Here is a 13,203-nt window from a genome sequence, read left to right as displayed (position 1 = left end):
GATTCCGTAGAAACACTGGAACACGTGAGGCAATACTGACCTTACGACTTATCTTAGAAGAAAGATTAAGGAAAGGCAAACCTACGTTTCTAGCATTTGTAGACTTAGAGAAAGCTTTTGACAATGTTGACTGGAATACTCTCTTTCAAATTTTAAAGGTGGCAGGGGTAAAATACAGGGAGCGAAAGGCTATTTACAATTTGTACAGAAACCAGATGGCAGTTATAAGAGTCGAGGGACATGAAAGGGAAGCAGTGGTTGGGAAGGGAGTAAGACAGGGTTGTAGCCTCTCCCCGATGTTGTTCAATCTGTATATTGAGCAAGCAGTAAAGGAAACAAAAGAAAAATTCGGAGTAGGTATTAAAATTCATGGAGAAGAAATACAAACTTTGAGGTTCGCCGATGACATTGTAATTCTGTCAGAGACAGCAAAGGACTTGGAAGAGCAGTTGAATGGAATGGACAGTGTCTTGAAAGGAGGATATAAGATGAACATCAACAAAAGCAAAACAAGGATAATGGAATGTAGTCTAATTAAGTTGGGTGATGCTGAGGGAATTAGATTAGGAAATGAGGCACTTAAAGTAGTAAAGGAGTTTTGCTATTTGGGGAGCAAAATAACTGATGATGGTCAAAGTAGAGAGGATATAAAATGTAGGCTGGCAATGGCAAGGAAAGCGTTTCTGAAGAAGAGAAATTTGTTAACATCCAGTATTGATTTAAGTGTCAGGAAGTCATTTCTGAAAGTATTCGTATGGAGTGTAGCCATGTATGGAAGTGAAACATGGACGATAAATAGTTTGGACAAGAAGAGAATAGAAGCTTTCGAAATGTTGTGCTACAGAAGAATGCTGAAGATTAGATGGGTAGATCACATAACTAATGAGGAAGTATTGAATAGGATTGGGGAGAAGAGAAGTTTGTGGCACAACTTGACCAGAAGAAGGGATCGGTTGGTAGGACATGTTCTGAGGCATCAAGGGATCACCAATTTAGTATTGGAGGGCAGCGTGGAGGGTAAAAATCGTAGAGGGAGACCAAGAGATGATTACACTAAGCAGATTCAGAAGGATGTAGGTTGCAGTAGGTACGGGGAGATGAAAAAGCTTGCACAGGATAGAGTAGCATGGAGAGCTGCATCAAACCAGTCTCAGGACTGAAGACCACAACAACAACAACACATCTTGTAATTAATAATAATAATAATAATAATAATAGCTTTATTCAACATCGAATGGTACACTGCACATGTACAAAGAAACAGTAATGATTAAAGTTATTTGTACGATACACAAGACACATTCTTCTGATACGTCATTAATTTACAACAAAATTACAATAATATGTTTATTGATTTCTATTCACATAATTTCACAAAACATTTGTTGTTCTTCATATAAGTACAGTACTCTTCTAATGTGTAGAAAGGGTGTTTTACTAAAAATTTCTTAATATGATGTTTCAGTTTAATTGTAGGAAGAGCCATGACTGCACTAGGCAGTGCATTAGCTAATTTTATACCTGCATACTGAGGCCCCTTTTCGTAAAGTGCTGTTCTGTGGCTGCCAATGTAAAATCTTTCTTTATTCTAGTATTGTACTGGTGGAAATCTGAATAAGTGTTTGGGTGCAGTCTTTTCACAAGTAATATGGCTTTTAGAATGTATGTGTTTATAACAGTTAACACCTCTGTTTTTGGAAACAAGTTGTGACAAGATTCCCTATATTTTGCTCCATAGAGTATTCTCACACCCCTTTGTTGAAGAATGAGTAGCTTATCTAGATTAGCTTTCGTTGTTGCCCCCCAAATTTCAATACCGTAGTTCAAGTGAGAGGAGAAAAGAGCATGGTATGCAGTCTTTAGGACTACAGTGTCTTTACAGAACTTGCTGATAATACTGATTGCAAATATATTTCTTGACAACTTAGTTGCTAGGGAGTCAATATGTGTGTCCCATTTCAGGTTGCTTTGGATTGTTACGCCAAGGAATTTTACACTAGACTCTTTCTTTACCAATTCGTTGCCAATGTATAATTTAATTTCATTAATCAAACTCTTTTTGTTAAACTCCATCAAACATGTTTTACTGGTGCTTACATTTAAATGGCTTTCATTAAAAAACTGAACAATTTCTTTTGTCACATTATTACACTCGGCCTCTAGTTCATTACATGACTCCTTTTTACACACAATGGACGTGTCATCAGCATACAGAACAATTTTGGAATTTATAGTACAGGATTTAATATCATTTACGTAGATCAAGAACAGAAGGGGGCCCAACACTGAGCCCTGGGGCACGCCATATTTTATGCAAGTGATCTCTGATTTGTAGACACCACTTTCTGTTTTAAGTAGAACAAACTGTTTTCTATTGCTCATATAACAGTTTATTAGGTCTTAAGCAGCGCCTCTATCGCCCATGTTCCACAGCTTGTCTAATAGGATGTCAACATTCACACAATCAAAGGCTTTTTCCAGGTCTAGTTATACACCTGCCACATGTTCCTTGCTTTCGATGCCCCCTAACACCACTTCAATTAGTTGAGCAGCTGCAGTGCTAGTTGATTTACCTTTTAGGAATCCATTTTGATTTTCGAACATCAGGTTGTGTTTGTTAAAAAAGTTTATACTCCTGTTGTATATAACTTTCTCAACTGTTTTGGAAAAGACAGGAAGGATTGAGACCGGTCTGTAGATTCCTATTTTGTTGTTGTCACCTTTCTTAAAAATGGGTGTTACCTGTGCTTTTTTTAGTCTTTCTGGAAAGGTGCCTGATTCTATTATATTGTTGACTGCTACGGACAGAGGTACAGAGACATTTTGGCTACAGGGTTTCAAAACATTAATATTTACGCTATCATGCCCAGCTGAATTAGAGGGTTTTAGAGAGCTAATGATACCCATTATTTCTGCACAGTTTGTGAGGGCTAGATCTATACTATGGTCACATGTATTACCTTTAAAACTGTAGTGCATGTCTTTATTTTTGTCATTTATGGCTTCCCCTACAGAAGAAAAATATTCATTAAAAATATTTAAAATTTCCAGTTGGTCTTTTATGAGCATGCCATTGTGGTTAATAGTAAAGTCCATACAGGATTTGTCATTGCAGGTTCTAAAACTGTTTATCACTGCCCAGATGCCAGCAGTTATGTTGTGTGAGTTTTGAAGCTTATTTGCAACATAGTTGCTCCTGGTCTGTGTGAGTAAGTCCTTATAGTGTGTTTGATATATTTTGAAGGCTTCCTTTAGCTCAGAAATCTCTCTATTATTCAGCATTGCACTATGGAGTAGTTTTAATTTTTCCCTCGCTTCAGTGACATTACTATTTACCCAAATATTTTTGTTTATATTTTTTGTTTGTTTCTTTTTTGTGATTACAACTGGGCATGTGGTATCAAAGCAGTAATATAAGTCAGCAGCAAAGGTATCATTTGAAAAGCTATTATTTTCAAACCATTTTATTTGTGCTAGCATGCAGTTTAGTCTATTTATGTTGTCATTATACATTATTCTTTTAGTTACAAACTGTTGCTTTGTGGTGACAGTGGGGGCCTCATGGAGCTACAGTTTAAGCTGTACTGCATGGTGATCTGAGATGGCTAATTTTAAAACCGATGCACTGTGGGATAGGTGGGTCATGTTTGTTATTATGTTGTCAAGACATGTTTTACTATTGCCAATTTCTCTGGTGGGTTCCTGAATGAGTGGGGTCTGGCTAAATTCATCACACAGGCGATTTCACTTTTTGGTGCTGACATCATTTGTTAATAACTATATTTATATCCCCTGTAACTATAATATTTACGTGACCATTTGGCCCAGAAAATGTTGTGTCTATATATACAAGCAAGTCAGAAAGATTTACAAAATAGGTGTCTGTATTTGCTGCAGGTGGCCTGTAAACACCGATAACTGTTATGTTATCTCTACCTCATTTTAGGTTTATTGCAGCAAATTCTGAGACTCCTTCCAAGCAGAAGGCACTCACGTGAATAAGATTGAAATTACTTTCATTTACAGTGAAAATTGCTACACCTCCTCCAGTCTTGTCTTTTCTACTGAAGGCTGTGCAGAATTACACAGTGGTTGACTAATGCTAATCAGAGCTTCATTGTACCAATGTTCAGTTACAACAAATATATCAGGTTTGTCAATCCGTGAAATTACATCTCGATCATTATGCTTATTTCTAAGACTACCAAGATTCTGGTGTATGATTTTAAGGCTGAGTTTTACCTGCTGGACCTTAGAGGATAATTTTGGGCTAGCAATGAGGCCAGCAAGCTTTACAAGTTTCCCTGGCTTGCCAGTGGTGACTGGTCTTGTGGCAAGTTTTGGTGAGGTGGGTTGTACCACCCCATGCCAATGGACTTCTTTTCATCACTTTGTGAACAATGTCGCCTGACTTCCTCAATAATTTTCCTACTAACAATCTTTTTGCCTCTTTTGTTCATGTGCAGACCATGAGATGTGTGCAGCTCCCTTTCTAGATAGCTGACATCTACTAGAGACACATTCTGAAATTTACTACATAGAGCTTTAATCCTATCATTTGTTTTATGAACTTACCAGTTCACAATAGACTGTTTCATAAGATCATGCCTCTGTGGAATGTTGACAACAATTGTTTTAGTGTCATTTAACTTACCCAGCACCATTTTCATATGTCTAATTGCATCATTTGCTTGATTTCTTGCTACATCATATGAACCTCCCATAATAACGACACAGTCATTGGATGAGAAGGAGTCACAATCACCACAGCAGAAAGAGGGGCTCCAGGCTGGATGTGTAATTGTAAAATTCGTCATCATTTTTTGTGAATAATGTGCATCTTCTTGTTTCTAATTACATATTGCACATGAAAACCCTGTATTCATTTCAAATATAAATTCTTAATTATCAATATTTTATGAAAAGCTGTTAATATAAGTTGCTTAAATCAAGGAAATGTAATTTATTTTTTAAGGCAGAAATGAAGAACCAAATACTCTTTACTTGGACTATGTCCATTGTTTTATACAACAGGTGTGGGTAAGTGTCATAGAAACATGAAAAACAATTATTTTCACAGCATCGAGAACATCATACAAATTCTGTATTTTTATATTTGCCACTTTACCATTACAATATGAACCTAACAAAACAGAGCCAAGTTATGGGATTTTACCTGGGAAGTAACAATAGCGTTAAGCTGCCACACGTACTGGAACTAATGCATGCAGCTACTCACATGTCACTGCTGAACAATGGTGAGATATAGAACGGCTCGTCATAAAAGGAGAAAATGCAGTGCCTGGTTGGCTTCTTGGATTCTGTTGTTGATTGGCTCATTATTGATGTAGCAAATGACTTCCAGAACACAAATGTATATCTCAAATTCGGATAAGGAAGGAGCTAACTGATTACCAGATGACTGACAGAAATTAAAGCCTGCAGTGGCTTCAGTATTCAACAGTATGGTGAAATCCCTGCAATACGCTTTTTTATCACACACTGCTCACCCAGAAAAATTACCCTGTGTTTGAGTTAGAAATTTTCATCTCTGTTGTTTGTAATCAGAATACTATGTCAGGTCGGAACAAGAGCATTTCACGCTTTCTGTCTGGTTGCCTAAGAAGCACACGGTAGAGATAGAGTTTTGCCAAATATTATTTCTTTCTCTTTAATAATTAAATGACGTTCAAAGCTATAATGGTTCTTTGGTCGTCTCTTGTTATGTCAGAACTACGACTACTCACATCATTGCAGGATACTGTCCTCAAGGACAGTCATTGACAACATTTTTATACACAAATCAACGGAACAAAATCATACCATAAAACCTGTAATAAATGGACTATCAGATCATGACATGCAGCTCCTTGTTTTAGCTGTAAATTCTAAGCAGATTCTCAAGACTATCAAATCTGAGTACAGGAGAGTATTCAATCAACCAAAAATTGAGTGTTTTAGAAAACTGCTCAAAGATATGAACTGGAAAGATGTTTATAGTGCTCATGACATGAATGAAAAATATAACACATTCATGAACAATGTCAGTACCATGTTTTAAAACCGTTTTCCTCTAAAAGTTACTCAAGTTAAACAGAAGTCTACAATAAAACCATGGATCACACAAGGAATAAAGATTTCCTGTAAGACAAAAAGGAAAATGTATCTGTCGACCAAGAATAGCTCCAATGCTGATGATTTAGCTAAATACAAGGAATACTGTAAAATATTAAAAAAAGTAATTCGGACATCTAAACAAATGCACTATGAGAAGAAGATAGCAATGTCAGGGAACAAAATAAAAACAATATGGGATATAGTGAAAGAGGAGACTGGTAGAATCAGAAAGGAACAGGAGCAAATAGCACTAAGGGTAGATGACACATTAGTAACTGATGGGCATAGTGTGGCAAATCTATTTAACAAGTACTTTATATCCGTTACTGATAGAATGGGATTGTCAGGATCAGTAAATAATGCCCTTCAATATCTGAAACTAGCCTTTACAAATAGCTTCAGGTACATGAATATGTCACTCACTTCACCAAAAGAAATAACTTCCATAATAAAATCTTTAAAAACAAAGCATTCTAGTGGTTACGATGAAATATCAAAGAAGTTAATTAAGGCATGTTCTTGTGAGTTTAGTACAATTCTAAGTTACTTGTGTAACCAGTCAATTATAACTGGGACATTTTCTGACTGGCTGAAATATGCAGATGTTAAGCCTCTATTCAAGAATGGGGATAAAGAGATGCCATCAAACTACAGACCAATTTCACTTTTTCCAGAATTCTCAAAAATTTTAGAAAAAGTAATGTACAGGCAGCTTCTCAACCATCTGACCACAAATAACATATTATCAAGAACACAGTTTGGATTTCTGAAGGGTTCTGATATCGAAAAGGCCATTTACACCTACAGTGAAAATGTACTTAATTCATTAAATAACAAGTTACAAGCAGCAGGTATTTTCTGTGATTTGTCAAAGGAATTCGATTGTGTAAACCACAACGTCCTTTTAAATAAATTAGAATTCTATGGTGTCACGGGCAGTGCTGGAAAATGGTTCAAGTCATACCTCACTAACAGGAAACAAAGGGTGTCAGTGCAAGGGACTAGTGAATTAAGTCATCAGTCATCATCAGAATGGGAAGAAATTACATGTGGTGTCCCACAAGGATCCATCTTAGGGCCATTGCTTTTTCTTGTGTACATTAATGATCTCTCATCAGTTACACTGCCAGAATCAGAGTTCATTTTGTTTGCAGATGACATAAGTATTGCAATAAATAGTTTGTCGAGTGTAGTTCTAGAAAGATCTGCTAATAATCTTTTGATGGATATTAATAAATGGTTTAAAGCCAACTCACTGACATTAAACTTCGAAAAGACTCACTATATGCAATTCAGAACCTGTAAGAGGTTTCCACCCAGCATATGCATAAAGTACGAAGAAGAGCAGATAGAAGAGGTTGACAGTCTTAAATTCCTGGGATTACAACTTGATAATAAATTCAGTTGGGAGGAGCACACCACAGAACTGTAGAAACACTTTAACAAGTTTGTATTTGCAATTCAAGTGTTAGCAGACATAGGCGACTTAAAAGTGAAAAAGCTTGCATACTTTGCCTACTTTCATTCCATAATGTCATATGGTATAATATTTTGGGGTAACTCTTCAAGTCAAACAAAAGTTTTCAGAGTCCAAAAGCGTGTAATACGTATTATTTGTGGAGTAAATTCACGGACGTCTTGTAGGAACCTCTTCAAAGAACTGGGTATACTAACTACTGCCTCTCAGTATATTTACTCCTTAATGAAATTTGTCCTAAATAATATATCTCTTTTTCCAACAAACAGCTCAGTTCATACATACAATACCAGGAACAAAAATGATCTGCACAAGGACTTAAAAGCACTTACTTTAGTTAAAAAAGGGGTCCACTACTCAAGAACACTCATCTTCAATAATTTGCCAGCAAACATAAAAAATTTAATTACAAATAAAGATCAGTTTAAAAGGAGCTTGAAAGGCTTACTAGTGGCCAACTACTTCTATTCCATTGACGCATTTTTTAATAGAAACAAATGATGTAGTGTCTATATTCATACTATTAGTATTGTTATTTCAGCTTTTAAAAAAAAAAGTGACATGTTCCACATCCACCAGGATCTCCTCAACACGGATCTATGGAACGAAAAACTAATCTAATCTGACCTGGATCACTGGCTGGCCAGGGCTGTCGAAGTTTAATGAACCAGTAAAGCTGTTGTTCCACATTAATGCTCCATGTAATACAGCATAAAATGTGTCCTTATGATTGTACTTGACTGTACTGGTCACAGCTTTGCTACTTCTCCATATGAAACGAAATCCAATGAGATTCAAGCAAATGCGGAAGAATACATAGTGTAATTTGTACGTCATGTTATTCCTATAGAGAACAGAGTATAAATATATGTATTAAAAACAAAGATTCCAAGACTTACCAAATGGGAAAGCGCTGGTAGATAGACACAATAAAAAAACTCACAAACACACACACAAAATTTCAAGCTCTCGCAACCGATGGTTGCTTCATCAGGAAAGAGGGAAGCAGAGGGAAAGACGAAAGGATGTGGGCTTTAAGGGAGAGAGTAAGGAGTCATTCCAATCCCAGGAGCGGAAATACTTACCTTAGGAGGAAAAAAAGACAGGTATACACTCACACACACACACACATATCCATCCACACATATACAGACACAAGTAGTGACAATAAGGCTATCAACAGCATCATGATACAGCTTTTCCAAACATTTCTGCTTTACAAAAGCTTTAATACATCATTTACTATGGAACTCTGCCAAGACATACTTCTCCATTAGAATTCTAGAGAACCCCAGAGAAGTTTTATTCCTTTTGAACCATGTACCATAGCATGGTTACAGGTCTCTTCTCCACCACTGACCACACAATATGCTCTCTGGCCCTCACAGAGATTGTTCGGTGTGAAATGGTCAATGACTTGCGCTCAAGTGTCTACTACAGAACGAGCTGTCTTTGGTAAAGACATAGCATAGAATCTTCCATCCACTATCAGCAAATGAGGATGTAAACTGCCTCCTGCAACTTACTTAACTTAATGGCTAAAATGCTACTTTGATGAAAGATGGACATCTGCGTTTTCATAATAACAATCCACTTTCAGGACTAGTGCCTGCAGTTCACTCGTTCATGTGTTCAGATGATGTCTGGCATATCTAAGTAGGGTATACTGGAAGAAGAAGGTGACACAATTCTTGTTCAAACTTTTTAATATATCAACAAAATTGATAGATTAAACTGATACTGTGCGTGCATTACAAATACTGGTTCTAGGCTGTGCTGGCATAGTCTCTATCATGCCCCTTAAATACAATCATGATAATGGATTACATCTCAGGCCGTTTCTACAGACATGTTTTTTTTCTGAAATTACTTCAGTCTTTGAAGGTTTACAGATATTAACTTTTAACATAAGCAGTGTCATGTCATGAGGCACATATTGCAACAGTAAGTTTTAAAACAAGAAGTTTAAAAATGCAGTAAATTACATTATGCTAAAACTGTTTACAGTGTTTTACTTGACATACTCTTGTTATCTACCAAATTACAGTAAGCTGTGTGACACTAATATACTTTTTAAATCATTACATCACATGTGTTATGACTTTACCCACTATGCTTCAATACTGGAAATGTCTGCTTTTTGGCAATACCAGAAATATTTTACAATCAAATATTTACCTAATTATGTTGGCTGTCAGATTTAAAGCTATCTAATTAAAGTCAAAATAGCTATAAATGCATGAATAAACAAAGTTAAACAGTTTTCACATTGAGTAAGTTCTGTACAATGCATCGGTGATCATAACCTGTGGTTAATGTTGTGCGTGACATTAGTGCTTTGATCTACAGTTAGTGTGGTATCTTATGCTTCGGTGTGTGTCATCCAACACTGCCACATTAGAAGGTTCTGTTAGCTTGTATGTGGGCTGCCCTTAGATGCAAGGCTTTCTCCTCTGTTGGTACAATCAACTAGTGTGCAATAATTGTGGCATGCAACTAACTGCATGCCACATTTGGAAGAGTTCAAATAAATTATTAATGGGAAGACAGCCCAAAAGCAGGATTTGGTCTCTATTTTAGGTGATGACATGCATACTGTTAAACATTTTTTAAATGTTGTTCATGTATTTTTCGTCAGGTTGTTGAAAAGAAACACATACCTAGGTCTTAAAGCTGAGCAACTAACCAGTTGTTCTTATTTAGATTCCTTTGACTATTTCAGATTCCTTTGTGTGCTTGCATTTTGTAGCATTCTTATTTGTTCATTATTTTTATTGTTCTTTTCGATTAATTTTCTTACACTGACTACAAATTCATCCACATTGTGCCATAATGGCTGCATTCATAGACGCCCTTCACTTTAACCATGACAATAACTTGCTGACTACATCAATATCTGTGACCAGTCACTTTCTTTTATAACAATATAACAATTTTATCAAACTCAAACAGTTGAAGAGTGGAGATTCACATTCGACCCTCAAACTATGCATGTGCCAACACTTCAATAATCTGAAAGTTTTTTATTTGGGTGTACTGCTAAAGTGTCTCCAATAGGTTCTAAAATGTTCTCTTTCAATAAACTAATTAACTAAGGAAATTTCACAAAAGTACACCTCTAGAATGGCATAACATCGCAAATTGTCTTAGTTGCAGGTTATTAATTTGCATATTTCATCTTATTATATTAGAGAATTGTTTTAACATTTTTGAATAATAATATTCTATAACATGTTGCTAACATAAAATTCAACATAACATATTACAATTTACTTCTTCTGTTGGCAGCTATTCTAAATAGTGCACAGCTCCTAGAAGACTTGAACACACGTATTGATGAACTGATGCCTCAGCTTCTTGAACTCAACAGGAGCATACCTCTAGAAATAACTAACAGGGAGGAACAACTAAATGATGTCTACCGCTCTATAAGTTCTCAATTCTTTCCCAGTCAGCCACTTAGTCTAAATGATTCTACAAGATTTATAGATGTAAGTACCCATCAGCTTGAAGCAAAGTGACAAATATAAGAAATATGTTTTCTTTAAATAAAATATCTGTTTCTTCCAAATACTTCCAACTTTGATTACGATTAGTTATTACAAATAGACAGCAGAGATACAAGTATGTCATATGACTTGTACCTAACCAACAAACACCACAAATCATGTAATAATTTAGATATTTACATAATTTTTAATGTTGCCAGTATTAAAACAGTCCAAAAAGTAACTCCTTATTATCTAGAATCATTTTTGGGCCAAAGTCCATGCTGCCCTTTTAACAGATAACTGAAGATAATTTGATTAAACCAAAACTGGCTACAAATAATGAAGAATACTTATTAATTGATCTCTTAGGCTTTCTCAGCATGACAGGTTAATAGTATGCTTTTGGGTGTGCAGGTGAGTTGTTAATTCCATTTTGTGCACAATATTTTGACAGCCAAGTCAGCTGTTTTCTTCAGGTCCTGTGATCAGTATTGTTATGCATACTTGCTACCGAACTCCAACCAGATGGTGCAGTGATGTTGGTGTTGTACCATTATTTATAGCCAAGTTTGATTCCCAATGCCCCCCCCCCCCCCCCCCCCGCCCTCCCAAAAAAAAAGCACTGAATTCTCATTTATGAATATGAATAATTTCTTCAACAACAATATCCATATATTCTTCTATAATTATACAGTAGATTCTTCAGTACAAGACTCTTTTAACACAGGAAACAAATCTAATCTTGTTCAAATCTGACATAAGATTGACATGAATCATTGTCTTCTTGCCCTTGTTTGTGAATCACTCCAGCAGTGTTATGTTGAGGCCATTCCTCATGACTTGTATACTACTCTAGTATGGAATGGCAATGCATGGAGCATGCAGAGACACCAACACAGGTATCTGATCTTGTGGAATTACTGTGATCATATGCCCACCTGAAGATACATGGCGTCCCTCAGTGTACTATGACATGGCATCCCTCAGTGTACTGGCCACAGGCAAAAATAATAAAACTGCAAAACATTGTCGCTCTTCCAAATATTAAAATTTTATACCACTTATAGTTTGTGACTATGATTCATCAGCAGTACATATAAGGTTATACATCACTCTTCCAGAGAGGTAGTGGTATGTAACACCACTTTTGTTTAAAGTGGTACTGCCAACCTAGTTAATCAGTTTTTCTGACATTTTTGTTTGATAGACTCTGAAATTATGCTGTCCCAAAAACTTGATGTTTGTTCCACAATACCAGCCCCATTATCTTTTATTTTATGATTACATTCAAGTCAGGCCTTGGCAAAAGCTGATTTGCTTGGCTGTTTTAGTTGGGTGTGTTGTTCATATTCTTGCGCCTCTCCTTGGCTGTTTTAATTTCCTGTCCTATGTAAGTCTTGCCACAATCACATGGAATGCAGTACAAACCTAGGTTTTCAAAATGTAGATCATCTTTAACAATACAAAGACTGCTTTTCATCTTTGTTCAGGGGTGCAAAGTACACTACATGCCATATTTCCAAAGAAGTCTGTCAGTCTTTCTGGAGATTAGTCACATTTCAAATCAACTTATCTCATGTTTGACAGAAAATATTGTGAACAAACTGACAGCATGATGGTGGCTAATTCAGTTCCGCCTGTTGTGGAACACTGTGAGGTGTCAGTGTACTAAAATCTGCCAAAGTCGAACTGACCTGTTTCTATCAATATGTGAATGACACATTTATGGTATGTCCACATGGAAAAAATTCATGACGAGCTACTAGAACCTTTAAAACCTATCCATCATAATATAAAATTCATAATGGAAGCTGAAAAAGCTGCCCAGATACCTGTCCTGGGTATGTTGGTTAAAAGAAGGATAGACATATTCCTGGGTCACACTGTGTGTAGAAAATGCTGCACTCTGACCTCTGTCTTCACACCTGAGTTGATCACCATTTGTCACAAAGACATTCTTTGCTAAAGGCTCTGGAGCTTGAAAGCTCTCAGACAACACCCTCAAATAGTGTTCCAGTGTAATGGATGCTCAGATTGACAAATAAAGTACTAGTGCAACAGAGAATTTGTGACATCTGACAAATTCTAGATATCACTTTAATAAGACTTCTTTATTTC

The 13,203-nt window shown here is 36.2% G+C and overlaps 1 protein-coding gene across 2 annotated transcripts in view; it reads left to right on the top strand.

The window, feature by feature from the left end:
• Window positions 1–13,203, top strand: part of LOC126481677 (juvenile hormone esterase-like) — a 499,150-nt gene that overhangs the window by 333,435 nt on the left and 152,512 nt on the right. For both annotated transcript variants that reach the window (XM_050105611.1, XM_050105610.1), the window contains exon 8: window positions 10,883–11,085. In XM_050105611.1, coding sequence (XP_049961568.1) covers window positions 10,883–11,085 — 203 coding nt within the window. The remainder of the gene's footprint in view (window positions 1–10,882; window positions 11,086–13,203) is intronic.

The sequence above is a fragment of the Schistocerca serialis genome, chromosome 5 (assembly GCF_023864345.2).
Source record: "Schistocerca serialis cubense isolate TAMUIC-IGC-003099 chromosome 5, iqSchSeri2.2, whole genome shotgun sequence".
NCBI lineage: Eukaryota > Metazoa > Arthropoda > Insecta > Orthoptera > Acrididae > Schistocerca > Schistocerca serialis.
This window is presented reverse-complemented; position numbering and strand designations above follow the sequence as displayed.